Source organism: Lutjanus erythropterus, chromosome 17, assembly GCF_056507025.1.
Source record: "Lutjanus erythropterus isolate fLutEry1 chromosome 17, fLutEry1.hap2, whole genome shotgun sequence".
NCBI classification, from domain to species: Eukaryota; Metazoa; Chordata; class Actinopteri; order Lutjaniformes; family Lutjanidae; genus Lutjanus; species Lutjanus erythropterus.
The window spans coordinates 28986822-29008222 of record NC_139333.1 but is presented as its reverse complement, the minus strand read 5'-3'; the positions used below and the strand labels follow the sequence as shown (position 1 = coordinate 29008222).

Here is a 21401-nt window from a genome sequence, read left to right as displayed (position 1 = left end):
GTAGTTGTTTGTTTGCTGGTTGTGTCTGCTAATGTGATTGTATCTTAAACTGGTTGGCATCAATGAAAACACTTTCTAACTTTATATTACACGAGTTTATGTTTACATGTAGTTGTATTTTTAATAGTTTTCTTAGTCTTTTTATTTGATGGAACGGTGCGCCAAACGTTTGGACCTATTTTTCAAGTGACAAGATTATGACGGGATGAATTAATTGATTAATCGTTTTGAGTCATTTCATAGTTAATTAAATTAATTTAAATTTCAGCTCCTCAAATGTGAATATTTTCTGGTTTCTTTACTCCTCTCTGACAGTAAACTGAATATTTTTAAGTTGTGGACAAATCAGGACATTTGAGGACTTTGATCAACACTTTTCACCATGTTCTGATTTAATGACCAAACAACTAATCAATAAATTGAGAAAATGATCTACTGATTGATCAAAGATTAAAATAATCATTAGTTCCAGCCCTAAAAAGCTATATTAGGCTAAACAATTTCACTATATTTTACACTGAGGTAATCCAAAAATAACAAAGTAATCAAGTTCCATTACTTTAATATTGTGGTACTTGTGTTATGTTACTGAATGTAATTAGTATCTGTATTGGATGACATTTTTAAAGTAACACACTGAATCAGCTCGAGTCTTTTCCATGGAAACACACACAGATCGTTCTGTCAGTGTGACATCAGACCGTCTTTATGTAAATGAAAACAAAAACAATCTGGAGCTGCACGCTCACAAACAACCTCGACTGCCAATCAACAAATCTATGCACATGAATGTTGAGCGTTTAAGCTCATCGAGTGTTGTCATAAACACGGCGTTGATGTGTGATGAAGACGTCTCACTGAGGAGCGTTGGAGTGTTTCTCCTGCACAAAAACCCTCCAATTCTCATCAGGATGCACGAGATGAGGACGCTCTCTGCAGCACTAATGATGTTTCTGCACTGCAGGGCAGGAAAGAGCAGCTTCTCCTGACGTCTGTTCACTTATTTATTCAAACAAACGCTCTCATGTGGTGAAAAACATGTAACGGTGGGCCGCCTACAAGAAACCACAAACAAACAAACACATTTTCTCTTACTTTTGTTCATGTTCGTTATTATTTTGTTGTTTGTACCCAGCGATTCCTGTGATTGACCAATGTTTATTTATTTTATCTTAGATGAGAGAAAATTTTACAAATGTTCAAGAGCAGTTCTACCAAGACAAGAGAACATCTTGTCTTGGTAGAACATCTTGTATTCAGCTTGATGTCGTAAAGGAGTAAAGAAACAAAAAAAACAAAACTGAATTTTCACTTTTTTCTTTAAAAAACTGCTCAGATTGATTAATTGATTATCTAAATAGTCTGCAATTAATTCAATTATTGATTAATTGTTGCAGCTCTATTGATAACAAACTACTGGCCACACCCCTCCAGTTTATGATCAGGTGGAACTGATCATTCAGCCCCGGTTAGGAGCAGATCTCAGAGCATCTGGAGTTGAATTCTCTTTTTTTTTCTTGACAGAGAATATAAGAGACGATTTCTGAGAATATTGTTGCATGTGTTCCAGCTGAAAAAAAGATTCAAAATTGTCTAACACGATATAAGAGGCTCAGTGTTCAGCTCTGTGTGTGATTTTTTCATCTGCTCTGCTGTGTCGTGTAATTAATCAACAAGACAAATCAGAAGCGGCCGATTCCCAGAGTCCCTTTATTTGTTTGAAATGCTGAGCTGGAACGGCTAAATTACATAAATACATCATGTTCATATCTTTGTACAAAACGTTCATCAGACACAAACGAGGGCGACAGTAGTGTGACGAGAGGCTGAGTGTTTGTTAGAGGAGCTTGGGGTGACATGTGTTCGCAGAGCGTGGGAAACGAGAGTCGCAGTTGATCAGTTGAAGTGCAGCAGCTCAGGCGGACGTGTCGAACAGCTTCTCAATCATCTCCTCCACCTCCTCCGGTCGGTACTTGTGGTACTTCTCGGGGTTCTTGGTGAAAGAGATGTTGGCACATCTGGATGAAAAAGGAGAGAAAAATGTTCAGAGTGAAGGACGTCAAAGCTCAGATTGGCTGACATGGCTGACGCGTAAAATCGATCACATCTGAAGGATTTTCAGTGAAAAGTATTTGAGATGAAACGATTCTGAGAGGATCTGGATTCTGTATCGTGAAATATTTCTGGGTGAAACAGGATCAGCAGGCTGGATATAATGTTGGGAGGAATTTGATTTTTTAATGTAGAAAAGTTGGAGTGTCATAATGTGACAGACTATGCTGCTGCTAGCTGCTACTGAATCTTAGCTCTGTGCTGCTCAAAGCTGCAGGTTGATTGATGGGTGGATGTTCTGATGATACTGGGTGAAATGAGATGGTTGGTTTCTTTATTAGCTCATGTCATATTTAATATTTTTACAGGAAGAAAACATGGTTGGATTTTGATGTAAGAATACAGAAAAAATTGGCATGTGTCTAATCGAAAAGTTGTTTTTTTTTTTTTTTTTTAAAAAAGGCATTTTTCATCTCAACTATAAACATGCATAAAGTTTTTTCAGCGTTCTGGATGTGCGTCTCACCTCTGCAGGAAGGCTCTGTAAGCATCAGACACCACTTTCTTCTGAGAATGACGGATGAAGTCTCGCTGCTCTTTGTCTGGGATGGCCCAGCCCTTCTGGATCTTACACAACTCCTCCAGGCCGTCGTTAAAACCCTGAGAGGCAGCGAGGAGAAAAGAGGTCAGAAACAGTTTGTTGTTTCATGCTCATGCTACGACAGAGTGTGACTTTTTAGAGGATTTGTTATATTGAAAGGTTTGTGAACTCTGCCCTCACCTTGAATTTGTCTTTTATCACCTGTCGTTCTTTATCCTTCAGCTGAAGGAGGAAAAAGATTTCAGTTACAAAATGTACTCAAAGCAGAGACACGTCCAGGTTTCAGTATGACACACAAACACTTTCTAGGGACTTTATAAACAGTATTTATATAATTCAAAGACTCTGAAGGCTGGTTCAGGTTTTGAGGTGGTGTTATACAAAGGTAAAAAAAGAAAACGCCATCCTACAAAATCAAATCACTTTCAGTGTACGCTGTATTTACAGTATTTTCACTGCCTTACCTTGTAGTCTGACATCCTTTTCTGACAGAAAACTGCCGTTACATCAGTCAAATATCGGAGTGTTTGACAAAAACAGAGCAGAGGAGTCACTCGTCTACTGCTGCCTCGATCAGTGTCTCTGTTCGTGTTACTGTGTGACTCTGGTGTTTTAACAGATTACACAACCGAGCAAATGGAAGAACACAATTAACAAAATCTATAAAATGGAGAAAAGAATTCACTCTTAACTAAAGTGTTTGATGTGAGATGGAAGAGGATAAAGAAAGTTAATACTGGGGCTGCACCTCACCTCATTTTATTTTTTAAACAATTAATCTAACATTTATTTTTTTAATACATTAATGTAACAATTAATATACTTAAAATAATCGAAAAAATTGTCTCATTAATATTCCAATATTTTATTCAATCATAATCCTGAAAAGCAGACACACAAATCACATTAGAATAAAGACAACAGTGACATGTTTTTGAGTTTGTCTAATTTCCACCTTATTTAACAGAATCCATGTCAGACACCTGAAATTCAAAAGGAGCTGTGATGCTAATTAATTTAATAACTAATCACTGTGTCAACCTTTGATTTATGACAGAGTTATTATTTAATGACTGGAGTCATGATCACTGGCTCTCTGTTTTAATCAAATATTCATTTTATTTTATTTTCATTTATATATATATTTTTTAAACTTAAATGTTTTTATTGTTTTTCCTATTTACCGCCTTTCCCTATTTCAGATTTCACTACAACTGTTAATGTTTTTATTATTGTTATTTTATTTTGATGATTATTTGTTGGGGTGATGTGATTATAATACAGTAGCTACTAAGTTGTAGAGTGTTTCTATACTTTTGTGATATAAGTAGTGTAAGGAACTACAAACTGATATATTTTAAAAGATTAGTTTGGATTCACCAAAGTCACACAAAAACACAAACAAACTAACCAATCGAGGCAGCGGTGGATCAGTAACTTCTGTTTTCTATGAAGTAAAATGATGTTTTTGTCAAAGGAGTCTGGTTGCTTTGGAGAAAGTGATAAAACTTTAGTCTCTCATTGTAAAAGACTGTTCAACAGCATCGTAAAGCAGTGAAAACAGAAATTTAGACATTTGAACTAATATTGATTCTTTGCTTCAAAAAAACAAAACAAAAAAACAATCACTTTAAGATAAGTTTTAAATATATCACTGGATCCTGAGAACCTCCATGTTTTTACTTTCCCCAAAAAGCAGAGGTTGAACAGGTCAGTGTGAACATTGACACTGATCTAAGTGCTGGTCTGAGGTTGACCTGTAGGGGACTCTCTGGACTCACTGGACTCTGTTTAACTGGCACAGCATCAACTTCTCTCCAGTGCCAGAAATCATACAGACGTGTTGAAGTTGACACGTCTGTACCAAAGCTGGCGAACGGTTAACTTTTTCCTGAGAGTGAGAGATAATAAAGTTCTGACCTTGGTGCCAGGTTGGAAGACGGGCATGTTCCTGTCGGTCAGGTGCTCTGTGACTTTGAACCAGCTGTAAGACAAATAAAATAAAAAGAAGAAACGGTGAACGGCGCGGGTTTGTCAGACATGAAGCGGTTTGTTTTGAGGATGTTTACCTGCTCTTGTACATGAGGATCTGCTGCTCGATCAGCTCTCTGTACGAATTCTCGGCTTTCTTCTGAGTCACAGTCACCAGCTGGATCAGTTCAGACCTGAAGACCAACAGACATTTCAACATTAATGCTGCTTTTTTCTCTTTGCAGAAATGAATGGAGACCAATGGCTGCATGAAAGGTCAGAGTATAAATATTAAAGAGCTGCTTGTACTCAGATTTTTTGAAGTAACAACACCACAGAGCAGAAATACTCAGTTACACATCCTGTATTATAAATCTTACTCAAGTGAAAATAGCATTGGCATTAAAATACACTTACAAGTTACATGTAAAAGTACCACACAATGTACTTGGTTACCTTCCACCACTGCTTGCTTCAGTTGTTTAATTCATCACAGTGAAGCCTTTAACTCAACTGTCACGAAGCACTAATTTAACTTTTACAAACACATGAATTAATCATTTAATTAATGTTCACTGTGATAAATGACACAAGATAATAAAGTTTTAAAAGTCTTCTAACAGATCTTCATCATGTGAAATGATCAATGGAAATCAATGATGGGCGTCTGGAACAAGCTAATGGTACGGTCCACTCCTCTAAATAGTTCATTATAATACACAGCTAATTACAAAGTCAGTCAGTCCATTTAGGTTGAAACTGGTCTTGATGTTGAGCAGAAGGAGTGCAGTGATGTACAGATATTTGTTTTAAAATGTAGAGAGTAAAAACTCAAAAAAAAAAAAGTAAGAAAAATAAATACTAAAGTAAAGTGCAGATGCCTGAAAACTCTACAGTAACAGTAAGTATTTTTATTTTCATCACTGATTTTCCTTTTCAACATCCTGAGCAAATGATTTTATGCAGCTCATATTTTCTCTACATCATCCTTGGATGAAAATTTAAGCACTTGCCTAAATGGTTTCTTGGCCAATGCAGCTGATTCTTAATTTGTCACTCCGTAGATAAAATCTGCCAAAACACTGATGTGGTCCTTAAAAGATAACTGCAGTTGCTGTGAAATTAACAAGCGTATTCAAAACTACAGTTTTTAGTTTTCATAATGGACCCAGAAAACCATCATATCGGTTTCAAACTTGTTCTTGCAGTTTATCAACACTAATTCCTGTAAGTACGTGAAGGTCGTGGATGGAAAAGAGGAAAACTCACTTCTCCAGCGACTTGAGGATGTAGTTGTAGTTGTTGTGCAGAAAAATGGCGCTCAGAGCCGAATCCTCGTACACTTTGGATTTACTGAGCAGGTTCAGCTGCAGGTTCCCCAGCACCTTACCTGAGAGGAGAAACTCATCCATCAGTCTCCAACAACAAATCCTGTTCACATCATCTAAACAGCTGGTTCTCTACTTACAGATATATGTGCTGAGGAGCCTTTTGTTGAACTCGGAGGTGTAGCTGGTCGCTGACGAACTCGACTCTGCAGGAAACACAGAACGTTTCAGCACCATAAAATTTACTCAATAACCTACAATTATGAGTTTTACCTCTTAATTTAATCTAATGACACAATCTTTCTTTTTCTTTTTAGATGAAGACTGGACTGAAATCTACATCTCCACTGAGGATGGTTAAGTATTAATTACAGCGGTTGCCATGGCAGCATTTAGAAGTGGGTTCTCTCAACCTGCACGTGTCTTTGTATGAAACAGGCTCCTGTCACTCACAGATAATCAGCTGCAATTATAGTTCAATCAGCATGAAAACAACCTCACAAAGCAGAACACAGTCACAATCAGCAGTGGTGGAAAGTAAATTATATTTAATCAAGTACTCAAGTTAAAGGAACATTTCAGGTTTTTTTCAAGTGGGGTTGTATGAGGTACGTCAGAGTATTAACTACAGCGGATGGTGTCACCTTGAGTCATAAGCCTCTGAGCGCTTTACTAAAGAGAAACTGAGGACAGTCTTGCACTTACTGTTGTTAAAACTGTGTGGAAACAATTATAGTTTTAAAAAAAAAACCTTAAACGACAAACCAATCCAATGTCTTTAGGGTAGTCTGTTATATTGTGAGCGTCCTTATTTGAAACAGGCTTGTATTATTAGCAGCTGTTCTTGCTGCTGTTCGATCAGTTTCCTTGGATTTAGAAACCCCCAGATGATCTGTAGGTGACGAGATCTCTGATTGTCTGCTATCAGGAGACTAGCTACTAACGTGACCCCAGTCTGGAGAAGCAGCAGGAGTGCCGCTGTAGAAAGATAAAGTGTCCTGATGTAGACGGGGTCAGCGGCAACATGTACTTCAAACACCTACAAAACAATATTGGTTTAAGTGTGTACTATATTTAGAATATTTTCACAGTTTTAGCCTGTCATCATTAAGTTATATCGCTCTCTACAAATCCACCAGACTCCTTTGGCAAAAACAGTAATTTAACTGTTTGCTGCCTCTTCGCTGCCTCAGACTCATAGGTTGTTTGTGTCATTGTGTGACTTTTGTGTTTCAGTGGATTAGTTTGGATTCACCAGTCACAAAATGACAGAAACAAGCTAACTGATTGAGGCAGCTGTAGACCCACAACTCCTGTGTTCTGCGAGGTAAAATTACTGATTTTGTCAAAAGAATTTGGTTGCCTTGGAGAGAGTGATATTTAGCTTCTATTTTGCTTTTCCTGCCGGAAAATTTTGTGTGTCTAAAATCCATTTTGCTGCTGACTCTGTCCACAGCAGCACATTGCTTAGCTTCCTTTACCGGTACTCCTGCTTCTTCTCATAGCGTGGCGTGTGCAGACCACTATCTACTGTAGGTAACACACTGACTATGGATAAATACCTCACAACTCCACTTCTAATGATCTTATCCCTTCAAGCACAAATTTTAGGTTCTTGTGCTCGAGTCTTTCTGCTACTTTTGACCTCTATTCAAATCTATTCATAGGACAACTTTAGTTTTGAAGATTTTTGCATAATGCGTATTTTAACTTTTAATACTTTAAGTATAATTTGCTGCTAATATTTATGTATTTTTATTGTATTGGTTTGTTTACTTCAGTAAAAGATCAGAGTACTTCTCCCACCACTGCTCATCAGGGGCCTCCACATGCTCTTGTGCTTACCTCGGGGGTCTAAAGGTATATTGTAAGTGTCCCCCAGTACTAAAAGGGCCGAGGCAAGGCAATAAAGAGGAGAAAGAGAAAGAGGCACAAGTGCAAAAAGGTTAGAAAAGATCTGTTAGTGCAGAGTAAGCAAACAGTCATCAGCCAAGCAGCGAGGGGTCGAGTGTTTGAAAAGAGTCGGATAATGAAAAGGAGGGAGAGCAAAGCTGCGATCAACAGGAGACAGGAGGGAGCCAGAGACCTTCAAACACTGATTTACAACCCCCACATGAGGGATGATTGGATTAAACTAATAATAAATCCAATTTAACCTGAACAAATTAATTAATCTTTTGTAAAATATTAGCAGGACTGACGCACAGCTCCTGAGGCTGAACACATGCTGGAGAAAACGTGAGTCACACAGGCTCCCTCTGAAAGAAGAGGAAAACAATTCAAAGCTGCACGAGGCCAGAAGAAGGAAAGGTGGAGGGGGTGAAGGTGAACAAACAGAATGAGTGAGGGGAGAAACTGGGAGAACTGTGAAAGTGTTGGATTGGTGTGACGGGGACACAGTGAGGGAGGAACTATGTGATCATTTTTATCTATTAAAACACCGTCTGTCCACCTCATGCTTCAGTATCAGTAATGTTCTAATGTGGACTTTTATATCTGGACTCATGATGCACAAATACAGTGTTCAGTCTCAGTGTTTGGACAGTGACACGTTTTTTTGGACAAATAATCAAATAGTGACTGCAGCCTTTGTTTACCTCAGCTGCAGAACGTAACAGGCCTTTATTTGAAGCAGGCTTGTACTGGAGGCGGGCCTTTAATTTTAATTTCCTTTGTTTGAGAAATTTTATCGGTCATATTTTAACATGAAGCTTTGCTTTGATTCACTCCTGTTTGCTCTGGTTAAGCTACTGCATTACACTGCTGAGACCAGAGTTATTATAGTTTTGTATTTTTCACTAGCTTTTATTTTTACTTTTTCTTTTCATTCCAGTTTAGATTTTATAAATTAGAGGGAAATATGGGACCTGTGAAATAAAGTGTTACTAAACATTATTCTGGTTTATTTCTTGGTTTCTTTGACTTTGTGTTCAGAAGTGCCGCTGGTTTTTCCTAAACTTTAGGGTGTGTGTAAAAAGAGCTGACCTCAAAGTTTCACTTCAAACCAAAAGACCGGAACCAATAAATGAAAATTACATCACTGTCCAAATACTTTGAGACAGAATAATAAGTGTTATGTGCAGGTTAACCGATGACCTGATGTAATGTTTAGATCACAGACATCTGACGAGGACACCTGCTGATATTTAGCACTAAAGGAAGCAGCATCTCAGCAGCCGAGCAGGGCAGCAGGAGGTCTCAGATAACGAGAACGAACAGGTCGTGTTTGTGCGGCTCTACCTTGTGAGGCCAGCATGGCTCCGGCCGTCTCGTGGAAGTCCAGCAGCTGCTGCAGGAACAGGATGGCCTGCGGGACAGAGAGGTCAAGGTAAGCATCACCTCAGCTTATTGATTAAACAGAGACGCTCCGCTCGCCGCTGTTAGCTGTTCCCAAGGAGACCACCTGGATCCCCAGAGACGGACAAACAGCAGAGTCCTTGTTAGAAGGTGTTGAGTTTGAAGTGCAGAGAGAGCAAATAAATCCAGCGGCGTTACGTAACACAGAGTAACAGTAAGAGAGTGTTAGCTTACATTGCTGGTCAGTTCATGGACCGTTCCATCCTTGGGCATGTTGTACTCTTTATCAGGATCGTTCTGTGGTCAGACAAAAGGGGATTCAGCACAGAACGCCTGAATCGAACTCACAATCAGTGACAGAGAATAAAACATGAGTGTGTTGCCTTGATGCTGTCTGCAAACTCCTCCAGAGCTTTGGCTCCGATCGTTTCCATCGAGGTGATGAGAGTCGGCAGCTTGTTCTTGGTGCTCGCTGCTGTGCCCTGCACAAAAACAAAGTCAAATAAATTTAACTTCAAAAAATGTATCAAATATAATTTCATGGCAGTGAATTCTCTTAATCCTACAAAACACAATACAGTACAAATAATCAGTCCCTCCAGGATTTTGCTGGCTTTTGGGGGATTGTTGCAGCCTACAGATTCTGATTTCATTGCAGCTTTTTAGACAGTTTTTGCAATGAATCTGTGGGAGCAAGTGGAAAATTTAAAAGAAACAAAAAGTTGCAATTTTCAGCGAGAATAAAACTGAGTGTTCTAAGTAACCTCACTAAAAACAAAATTTGCTTAATTTATAAATGAAAAAATTGATAAATCTCATGGCATCGCAACACCGCAGCTTCCTGGAGGGACAGAAATAACGAGAGTGAAGTGATGAAGACCTGCAGCGTGGAGTCAAACTCAGACTTGTTCATCTTCAGGTGTCTCAGGATGGGGAAGATGGTGAGGACGGCCGAGTAGTCGTGGCGCATTATGGCTCTGCGAGCTGCAGACACGATGTTGTCTCCCTCCAGCATCAGGTTGTCCAGCGCTTCCTGTGGACGGACGAGGGGACAGGAAGGAAGAAGATCAAACATAATGAAGGTGACGTGGAGACGGGACAGAGCTGATGAGACGATGAGACGATACTATTGTGATTTTGAACATTTTGCAAGAAACAATAAAATAAGTGGGGGTTTTTTTTAACCTTTTTTCAAATGTAAATTATGTCCCCAAAGGAAAACTTACATAATAAATAACTTATTTTGATGTTCACTTCCAGATTTTTAGCGTGAGACATAAAATTAAAATAAATTTCTGTGTTTGACCTGAATGAGGGAGTCGAAGGTTTTCTTCTGGTGGTGCTCGGGGATGATTTCACACAGCAGCGTGTACTCGCTCTGGGCCAGCTTGACGAAGGCACTGATACAGTGGATGTAGGAGTCGATCTCGATGTCCAGAACGTCGTCCTTCCCTGAGAGGGACATGAGGAGACGTCCAGTCAGCCAGTAGACAAAAAGATGTTCATATAAAGACATGATGAGCTCTGGTGCAGAGGATGAGTGTACATTCAAATAAAGGTGTTTTTCTGCAGTATTGTGGTGACTGTTCTTGTGTTTTTTTTTAAAGAAAATGAGATGTTGTGTTAAAGCTGCAGTAGTTGAGACTTTATCAGCCTGTTTTGTTCCTTCTGTTTCCCACATGTTCCCATCACTCACCTGCGGCGGCCCCGTGCTTCTCGGTCAGGGCGTCAGAGAGGTGTTTGACCCGCAGGTCATGATCGTAACCTGGTGGGTGAGGTGGGGTTGAGGTTGGGGTTGGGGGGGCAACAGGGATACAGGCCTGGTCAAACCACCGAGGTCGTGACCAGGCCAAAGGGGCGAGGGGGGAAGGGGACATCTGTACCGACCACCACCAAGCACCCAGCAGGGGGAGGAAGCAGGAGACACCCACTGAAGTCAAGGTGTGGGTTGGTTTGTGTGTGTGTGTGTGTGTGTGTGTGACTCATATCTAAGTTAGTCTGAGTGTGTTTCAACTACATGAGAGCAAACAGAGAAACGTCACAACAGCTTCAGATTCACTGCAGCATTTAAAGGTTAATTCATCGTTCACACTTTGACACTTAAATATTTTAGATTTTTCATGGAGTCTGATTTTTTGTTTTGACTGTAATCGGCGTAGTCGTACTTCTGTGGATATTTCGGTGAAAGTAACTCAGAAGTAATGTAATATATTACATTACACAGACATTAACATTATAAAGTAACTTATTACTTTCAAATTAAAGTAACTAGTAATATGTAATATAAAATATTTTGTAATCAACTGTCAATCGTGTCAAACAAATTGAATATCTCTTTTCCAAACTTTGAAGACTGTATGAATCCTGATCTATTAAATAAAAGTTTGTCCTCATGCAGGACTAAAAGATAAATCATTATTAGATATAATTGATGTTTTATTTAATATCTGCAGGCTCTTAAAGCTGTTGTGACTGCTGTGAGGAGGTTTATGTGTGCGCCTGCTGCTCTGAATGAGAAACAACATGGAAGCACAACATAAGTAACACGAGTTCACTGTCAGCGAGGAGGGAGAAACAGACACCGAAGAAGAAGACCGAGGTGCGTTACCTTCCAAAGGAGTGAGGTTAGAGCCCCCCTTTTTCCCATCCAGCCCATGCTGTGAGTACTGTTTCAGAAGGTTCTGAGCCTTGCGAATGGTCCCTGGTCCCATAAACACAGAGACAGAGTCCAGAGGAGGGGGGGGCAGCGAGGTCCAGACAGCCAAGAAACAGACCAAAGAAGAAGGAGGAGGAGAAGAAGAAGAAGGAGAAGGGAGAGCTAGGAGGTGAGTGATGAAACACAGACACCACCACCGAGACAGGCAGCAGAGGTTTGTATGTGGGGTGGGGGGGGGGGGGGCACAGCCTAGCACCACAGCTACACAACAGGATGACCAGGTGAGAGACAGAGCAACTACAACTACGTCATGAAAACACACCCGGGCCGAGCCCAGGGTCATGTAAGAGCAGAATAAACAGGTTAGATCAGTCGTAAAACACAAAACAGCCATCATCATTAATACATTAACAGTCATATCCAGCATTAATGTCACTAATATTACCAAAACATGTTGTGACAGGCAAAATAACCTACAGTACATTCATGTTCTCAGGATTAGAACACAACATCTGAGCTGGGTTAGTCAGAGTTAGTAAGCATGTTGCACACTTAAAGCTGCATTCATGGATTGTTATTCTTCTTTTTGGCCACATGAAGGCGCATTACTGCTTTTGAAAGGCTAACATCTTAGTTTATTTACACATGCAGCAAACACAGCGACTTCATCGTCCCATTTTAATCTGATATTCACTCTGATTTTAGCTCTGGTTTGTTTTCTACCTGCCCCACTTGTGACCTTTAGAAAAAGATTTAATCGTTTACAAAATTCCCAACATGTTCATCAAACAAAACATTCTTCTCTGAGTTATGTTCATTAAAGAAAGTTGATTTAATTAGAAAAACACCAAACTAATTTAATCAGTTGAATCATTTTATTCAAACGGAGCAGGCTGTTTTGTTGGATTGCTTTTTTTTTTTCTTTTAGGTGACATTTGAAGTTTCATATGAAAATCTAAAAAGACATTAAATGAGATTTGGTGCAGCCCCGGTTAAAATAATGGATTTAAACTTTGGTTTTGAATGAGACAAACATTTGATCATTCTAGACAGACGCAGACAAACACTTCTGAAGATAAAACCTGCTGCTGAAAATCAGGTGTAAGAAAAAAAATGCAGACTGAGGTCACAAATGAGGCCAGATCTCCACCAACTCCTGAGAAAAATATCTGTCTGTTTAGCTGCTAAATGTTCCACCATGTTCACCAGCTGGTTCTAACTCTGTCTGTCTGCTGTTTGTTTCATGAACAGAGTTAAAAACTTCTGCCTGCTGAGACCAAACCACTCAGAAATGTTCCATAAAACCAAAACTAGAAGCTAAAAAAAGCTAAAAAGCTCACAACCTTTTTTATGTTAGTCAGTGTCATTTGATCCATCGTTAATATAAAAATATATTGATTATTGAAGCATTAATAGATCAGACTGAGTTAGAAATCTGTCATCGATAAGACCTAAACTGCAGCTACAAGTATCCATCTGTCTTAACTCTTCACTGCTAGAAAACATTTCTTAAGACATTTTTAACTTTCTTTGTAAAAGTGTTTTTTTGTCACTTGCAGGGCGGATCTGTGAGAGAACGTTGATGAAGAACGTTAAAGCAAACAGATTTGTGCCTGAAGAACCAGATAATCAAACAAACTGCTCTGATCAACACTACACACACTTCTGTTACACACCTGCTGCCACAGCACACACACACACACCCTAATTCACACAAACACTGTAAAAAAAAAAAAAAAAAAAAAAAAAAAGAAAAAGAAAACACTCTGCAGCCTCTAGTTTCATGGTGACAAACTGCTGCCAACGCAGCAACGGTGAGTTTTTATTTCTGTCGACTCTGATGTGAAATGAACCTGCAGGAGACACAGTTTATTCATCAAGTGTCGCCTGTTTTAGTTTTTTTAAAAACTAATTTACCTCTTGGATGGATAATACAACTGAAATACAGTCAGCTGTTAACAGCACAGGTTAGTAAAGGTAAGTAATGGTAAATATAATAGCTATTTCTTACTGAGTTTAAAGAAATCTCATTTATTATATAAGATCATAAAAGTAGATTTTAAGTCAGAACAGTAGAACTGGACTGTACCTAATAAAGTGGACACTGAGTGTATCTCACTATTGTGCTGCATAAGTAATATTTCAGACAAATAACTTCCAGCTCAAACTCTATATTTTTGTGTTTTTAAACTGTTGGTTGGAAAACTAAAGAGTCATCTGATGAAGATCTGGAGCCTCAGACGTCACATGTTGTTATAAACTATTAAAAACTCTATAAGCAGCAGTTTCCAGTGTGTGGATTTCATTTGATACTTTTGTATTTGCATCCTGTCCACCGTGTAGTACTTATTGTTTTGGGGTGTGTGTGCTGTTTTTTTTGTTTTTTTTTTTATTGTGATGGTGTGAAAACATTTCATCCAAACATTTTGACTGATGTACAGGTGATTCTGTATGTGGAGTAAATACACGTGCTGTTGTTTTGGATGGATTCTGTTCTTATTAACTGTAGCTGCAGTGTGTCTGTCATTCCTTTGTTGCCATTTGTGTTTGGATTAAAGACATTTTTTAATATTCTGTGTCCCATATCTGCTTTTATATAAGAAAAATAGAGAACGTCCTTATAAAGTAACTCTGAAGTCATGAATTGAATCAAATCAAAATCTTATTGTGGCAGACTTTGTATTATTAGCACATAACATATTGTTGTCCAAAAGGCTGAATAATTTTGAAAAGATATCTAATTGTGATTATTTTGACTGATACTGCAGTTGTGATATGATTTAGAGGTAATGATTATTTATTTATTTATTTATTTATTTAACCAAAAAACTAATTGATTAGAAAAGATACAGATAAATCACTAATGGAAAATGATCAAAGTTGCAGCCAAACTACTGTGATATAAAATTACAGATATTGTTGAAGTAGTTTTTGTCCATATATCTCACACCGTCATCTGCCAGTGAAGGAAACAGGTTTCCTTATTTTGAGGACGACAGACCAAATGTTTCTCCTCAGATTTCAGTTTGTTTGTTTGATAAATTAATTCCACCGTCACGGCTGCAGGTCCCAGCAGAACACACCACCATGAAACTAGAGGCCAGAATACTGAAAACTACCTACGACATCTCTCCAGAGAACAAACTAACTTCTGCCGTCTGCACTTTAACTTCTAACTGCAAAAAAAAAACTCATGCTGTCACTTATTCTGTGTGAAATGTGGCATCCGACGGACGGACAGAAGCAAGCATGAGGCACACACTAAAGCTTTGTGTTTACCTGGGATGTAGACTGTCATCACAACATTTGGGATTATGGAAGAGGAAAGGATGAAGGATTAGTTTGAGCTGACTGTAAAATCACTGGGAAACACAGTGTGGGGAGGTCGAGCTCTACAGTTCAGTGAGGAGGATCATTAGAGAGGATACTTGAAACAGAATAATGTGGCTGGATGGTCATTTAATTCAAACAGACTGAAGAGCTGAAAGAGCTGCTATCATTTTAATAATCAACATTATGCAGAATCATGCTCTTTTGTTAAACTAACCTAGAAGAGAGGGGGCTTGTATACGGGAGTGAGATTACAGACTGAAGAGGAGGGATCATGGCGGATTTTGTTTGAAAAGGTGCGTCTGTTGCTGACCTGGTCTCTTGGGAGCCTTTTTGGTGGGCGTGTCCTTGCGTTTGGTCTGGACGGCGGGCGAGTAGAGGATCCCGGAGGAGGCGCTGTTCTTGCGGAAGTGATCCTTCAGGCCTTTGATGGAGCGATCCAGCTGGTTGGACCTGATCTGGAAGTAAACGTTCATGAAATCTGCAGAGAAGAAGAGGAGGAGGAGGAGGAGGAGAGTTCAGGAGATACAACAGGACTGAGCTGAAATATGAAGCTGCTGTTGTTGTGTTTTGTTCCTAATGTCAACAAATCCCATCAAAAACCAATAATAAATATAAAATGTGTAAAAAGTATTTTCACTCTTACTTGAAATAATAATTTTACAGACATTATAAAAAACACTGCTCACATCTTTCTTTGGATCATTTCTTCCTCCTCTCTTTCTTGTTGCAGAGTTTTGCATCATTGTTTTGCAATGTGCAACTGTCAGAACAACTTTTTTTTGGGGGGCAAACAACTATTAATCCATCAATGGAGAAAATAATCGACCATGTAAATAATCATTATCTGCAGCTGTAGTAATAATGTAGTTTTAGTAACATTATTGCTTCACACACAAGTAACTACAGCAGGAGTTGTTGTCCGGTGGAGGGAGGAGGAATGTTAGACCAAAACAGAGAATTTGTTCATTAATTTAGTTGATGACAGAGACATAATTTTGTGTGCAGTAGCAGGCAGATTTGTGCAGTGGAAGTGAGGCTTATTGGGAACCAATCTAAACATGGATGGCGTCATTATTCTTTAGCCACTACACCGTGCAATCAATATTTACTTCATAATGATAAGTTAAATAAAAAAGACGTCTGTTCCCACTTTCATTCATCAGTGTAAACTGCTGAGTCATGCAGCAACATTAACACAATATCATAGCAGAATGTTTTGTGAATCAATACATTATATATTTACAGTATGTTCTGTGTTATTTGATTGATTGTGATGTGGGTGTTTCTGCAGAATATGAGGCAGATTGATTTATATCATGTTGCATAACGTCATGAATCACACAGACTGATTCTGCTGCCATCCTGCCAAACCTTTAGAAATACAGTCTGTCTCCCTGCTGATCATTAACGTCTCACAGACAGATGTGATTAGTGGTTATTCTTGCTGCAGAACACACAACACGCTCATCAATCATGAAATACATCGTCAGCTCTTGCCAATAAAAAATGCACCGATGATTTTGACTTTCCACCTCCAAGAATATCAGAGATTACTGGACTCACAGCACACTGTATTTTGAGTGTGTATTTGTATTAACTGCACTTCCTGCCATGAGACTGCAGATGAAAAGGAGGAAACCCCTGACATATAAATGTGATAGAACTAAAAATCACTCTACTAAGTTAACAAGCTAAATGTTGGAAACAAATCCCATGAGTGAAGCTCAAGTGGATTCTGCTAAAAAATGTTCACATGTTCAGTGTGTCTGCAAACAACCGGAGGATCTACGGAGTGAGAACTTTAACCTCACGGTCAGAAATGACATAATTATGATGCTAACAGGCTGCTAAATGCTACATGGTAACCATCACCACATGAACATGCTAAATGTCACAGTCTAAACAGCAGCATGTTACATCTAATACTCATTATTACTATGCTGACTATAGGCAACATCATCATGCTAATGCTAACACAAAGGAACAGCTTTAATAAAGTGGAGGCTGAAGAACTCTGACACACGCAACCTGTGACATTCACTTCTCCTGAGAGTGAAACATGTGCACGTGATTGGCAATGGTTGTCTCAGCTTTTAATTCATCCACCTATAATTTATGTATTCCTTCTGATCCCATTCTGTGCCTCAGTGCACAACAGATATGCAAAGACAGTCTGTCCACGCTCTGGACGCACTGGGCGGGGCACATTTGACTGCAGCCTGGCCACGCTGCTGGCTTCACTTAAACACGGAGGTAAAGAAAGAAAAACAAATGTGCTGCACAGAGAAAATGGACAGGTGCTGATTGTGATAACAGACAGGATCAAGTTAAAAGTTCCACATTAAACTATATGTGACACTATATATTTTATTTGTTTATTCTAATATTTATTCTATATTTTTATATAGAGAGAGCTGCAATAATTAATCCATTATTTAATTCATCGTCAATTATTTTGATATTCGATTAATCGTTTTGAGTCATTCTTTAATAAAAAAAATGTCCAAATTGTCTGATGTCAGTTTCTCTAATGTGAATGTTTTCTGGTTTCTTTACTCCTCTCCAAAACTCCTCTATAATAAATCTTTGTGTTTTGGATGAAACAAGACATTTGAGGACGTTTCGGAGCACTAATTAATTAATAATGAAGAAAATAATAATCAAATTAATCAATTCTGAAAATAATCGTTAGCTGCAGCCCTGTATATGTAATGTTTATTCTACACAGGAAACGGTCACATGCATGCAGGTATCCAGGGCAGCTCCCCTGCTGAAAATACATTCAGTATAACATCAAGCTAGACTATTTTTTTTTACACTGCATCACATCTCCACAGTGTAATTATTGAACAGATATGTTTTTGTTTTCATTTTACAAAAACAAACCCTCTGATTTGACCACAGAACAATCTGAATCTCTGTGTGAGATCTGGGAGACATGAAAGCTAAAAGAGAGACAGAGAAAAAGAAGGAAAGCTGGAGGAGGTGGACAGGATGTAAAAACTTCAAAATAAAGCCGTACCCTGGTTGCGTCCGTATTCCACCAGCCAGCCAGCGATGCAGATGATGTCTTGGAGCACGGCTTCAGGCAGGTGTTCCAGCACCACATCCTCCTGCACCTCCAGCTCCTCGTCCACGCTGATGGCGTCCAGGATGAGGATGGGGGGAACGGGTTTACTGTAGCGGGTCAGGAGGCTGCGGAACTCAGCCTCCAGCAGCTCTTTGCCCTTCTCAAAGCGTGCTTTCTGCAAAAAAGAAACAACATTTGTGTATTTTTAGAGAATTTGTCTGTTTTCCCACACATAAAAACTTTTACACCTCCACTGACTTGACATATAAAGTTAGCTGCATATTTCCCCACATGTCGAGCTATTCCTTTAAATAAATAAACAGGTAAAGATTAATACTGTACCACTGTGTTGAGTTCAGGGCTGTCAGGGTTGTTATCTTGAAAGTATTCCACAGCTTTCTGAATTTTTGCAATACAAGCAAGATACTCGTCCAGTCTGCCTGTCGGCCTGAAAGAAACATAGACATCCAAAATTATGACCCAGCTCATGTTTTTTTCTTACATCTGTTCGAAATCCACCAACACCATTGAAAGACTGGAGGCTCACCCCTCTCTGATGATCCTGTCCGTGTCTTTGGCCACGTGGTAGTAACTGATGACGTGGTCCATGCAGGACAGAGTCTTGTCTACGTTCTCCTGCAGACGCTGCAGGTTCTCCGTCTGCTTGTGGACTGGGATGATGGAGTTCTCCAGCTGCATCAGGCGGCTCTCGAACGAAGACAGGATGGAGACCTTTGAGGACAAGAACGGCATCAAACATGATCACAAAATGGACACAGACATCAGTCTCCTGCAATAACGCCTCTTCTCATAACAGGAATGCCAACATCACAGTAACTCCTCTGTATTAAATATTTAGCACTTTAGAAATCCTGCTTGGAGAATTTAATATTTACACTGTTGGTAATTTTACACACAGGACCTACAGACATGCATTAGTGGAGAGATGTGACAGTGATATGGCTGCTGCATAGTCAACGCTCCGAGCAGTTAGGAGTTTGAGGCCTTGATTATTACGTTTAAAACCCAATAAAACAGAGAAAGGAAGGTTTCAACGCTTGTCTCCATCCAAACCACGATAGATCAGGTCTAAGCAAAACAATATTGTATTGGCAGACTTATTAAACCTGGACTACACTGAGAAGTTTTCTTCAGAGCCAATCTACAATCAGAATCCAGGTTTATTACCAAGAAAATATCCAAATACAAGGAACTTGCTGTGGTGCTTCACAATTAAATAGTACAAGAAAAATAGAAACGAGGCTGAAACAAAACTGACAATAACATTATGAAAAATATGAGTATCCAATCCAGTACAACATTAAGACTGTTCTTCATCTCTGACTGGTGAAGGTGTGTATGTTAAAGTAAAGCTACAGTTAGTCGTGTGTGTGTGTGTGTGTGTGTGTGTGTGTGTGTGTTTTCATCGCACCATGCCCTTGGTCAGCTGATCACTCTTCTCCAGGTTTTCTCTGATGAATGACAGCGTCTCCTGCTCCTGAAACATCACACAGAAAAACAATGACTCACTTCTCTCGTGCTGTCAGTGAGAAGGGACACTTTATTTATCAATAAATAACAATTTAAACAACAAGTGAAGCCAGTTTGATGAGTATTTTTGATTAAAATGCTGGTTTGTGATGCTTCCTTCCTCTCCAGCAGCTAACATGTCTGACCTGCTTCAGTTTCTCCTCTATCTCCCGCTTCCTGGCGGACGCATCCTCGGTAGGAATCATCCTGGAGGAAATTCCCATCAACGGACGGTCACCGGTGGATTATAACTGATTAACTCACCGGTTTATGGCATAAAAATGACAACAACGACGACTCAAAGCTACTGTTGTGGATAGCTAACTGCAACAATCTTAAACTAGGCAAGTTAACGGTTACAAGGCAACGTTTTCCGGTTGGAGTTTCGAAGTAAAAGGCACTGCTGCTGCCAAGGCTTTACTTAACTGGCGATTTTTCAGCGTTTAATACAAGATAACGCTTCGGCGCTTCTACATACTACACTTGACTCAAAATTTAGCTGTATATACAACGCTTTTTAAGTAAAATTTCATGTGTGCAAAATGCATCGCCTATATTTTGAAAGTAAAGGCTACTAGCTTCCGGTAAGTGTGTGAACTTGGCGAATAAGGCGAGGCTTCTCTTCCGGGTGATCCTCAAGGTTTGGAACACAATTTACGCCATGTTTGGTGTGGTATCTTGTTGTAATACCAAGTATTAATAAATTATACTGTCGATAATATTTATTAAATAATTAATTAGTGTAAAATACTGCGGACTCTTTCTTACCGACTTCAGACTGTAACCGTCACTGAGAACAACTCACAGTACGTTACATGCATTGACCCAAACAAACCGCTGGGGGTCGCTGTAGTCTATTTAAGGACCACAAACAGATAAAACTAAAAGTTCTTTTAAAAGGTTTGTATTTTTGACCAAAACATTAAATACAATTTCAAGACCAAAGTGTTCAATATAACTAACTAAGTAAATAAAACTAAAAGTTCTTTTAAAAGGTTTGTATTTTTGACCAAAACATTAAATACAATTTCAAGACCAAAGTGTTCAATATAAGTAAGTAAATAATCACAAGTAAATTCTAATAAAATATAAACTCTTAAATAATACAATAACATTTTAAACTAAGCTGTGTTTTATGAATTGTTATTTTGCCCTGTTAATTTAAATTAGAAAATGGTTCATTACAGCTCATTTTAATTTCAATCCAGCAGTTTTTTCATTTTTTTTTTTCCACAATGGCAGCAACACAACAGCCGATCAAACATCAACAGGCTTTTGCCTGTTCGTCCTGATTGACAGATTTAGTGGGTTTTAAAATGAATAACAACACCAAAACAATGGTTTGGGAAAACTAGTACAATTTGAAATAATAATGACTTGTAACAACAGTTATATGGTCTGTCAGGGGTTCTGCAGGTTTCAACAAGTTAAATTTAAAACTTTAAAATTTAATCAAATTTTAAAAAATTCTCCCAAAACACAATTTAAAGTGAGACTGAAGTTAATGCAACTTTATAAAAGTAATGTTAACTTCAAAAGTCAATTTTTAAGACCTGTCAAAAA

At 38.8% G+C, this 21401-nt stretch overlaps 1 protein-coding gene and 1 long non-coding RNA gene across 10 annotated transcripts; one reads left to right on the top strand and one right to left on the bottom strand.

The window, feature by feature from the left end:
• Nucleotides 1-1701: 1701 nt before the first annotated feature.
• Nucleotides 1702-20178, bottom strand: exoc7 (exocyst complex component 7). Of its 9 annotated transcripts, XM_084740434.1 has the most exons (22): nt 19985-20178; nt 19741-19806; nt 18856-19040; nt 18651-18756; nt 18261-18483; nt 15549-15716; nt 15185-15196; nt 11858-11950; nt 10946-11014; nt 10556-10701; nt 10130-10282; nt 9633-9731; nt 9484-9546; nt 9193-9259; nt 7798-7836; nt 6093-6158; nt 5894-6014; nt 4723-4818; nt 4574-4637; nt 2834-2875; nt 2579-2712; nt 1702-2018 (listed from the first exon to the last, which is right to left on the bottom strand). In XM_084740434.1, exons 1-22 carry the CDS (start codon nt 20060-20062, stop codon nt 1916-1918), a joined length of 2193 nt encoding a protein of 730 aa, XP_084596560.1. In that variant the 5' UTR covers nt 20063-20178; the 3' UTR covers nt 1702-1915. The 9 variants fall into 9 exon arrangements, with proteins under 9 accessions (XP_084596560.1, XP_084596561.1, XP_084596553.1 ...); XM_084740435.1 differs by lacking the exon at nt 7798-7836; XM_084740427.1 differs by lacking the exon at nt 10946-11014.
• Nucleotides 2623-6561, top strand: LOC146312424 (uncharacterized). The gene is made up of 3 exons (XR_014772164.1): nt 2623-2737; nt 4870-4900; nt 6270-6561. It is a non-coding gene; the product is annotated as an uncharacterized LOC146312424 (long non-coding RNA).
• Nucleotides 20179-21401: the final 1223 nt, after the last annotated feature.

What these genes read in the sequence shown, in the direction of transcription:
- exoc7 (XM_084740434.1), bottom strand. Translation starts at nt 20,062, where the DNA reads ATGGGAATTTCCTCCAGGATGATTCCTACCGAGGATGCGTCCGCCAGG. An exon ending in AGCCATGCTGGCCTCACAAG is followed by an intron (nt 7,837 to 9,192) that starts GTAGAGCCGCAC and finishes CGGCCCTTTTAG; the next exon opens with TACTGGGGGACACTTACAAT. An exon ending in ATCCTCAAGTCGCTGGAGAA is followed by an intron (nt 4,819 to 5,893) that starts GTGAGTTTTCCT and finishes GTTGGTCTTCAG; the next exon opens with GTCTGAACTGATCCAGCTGG.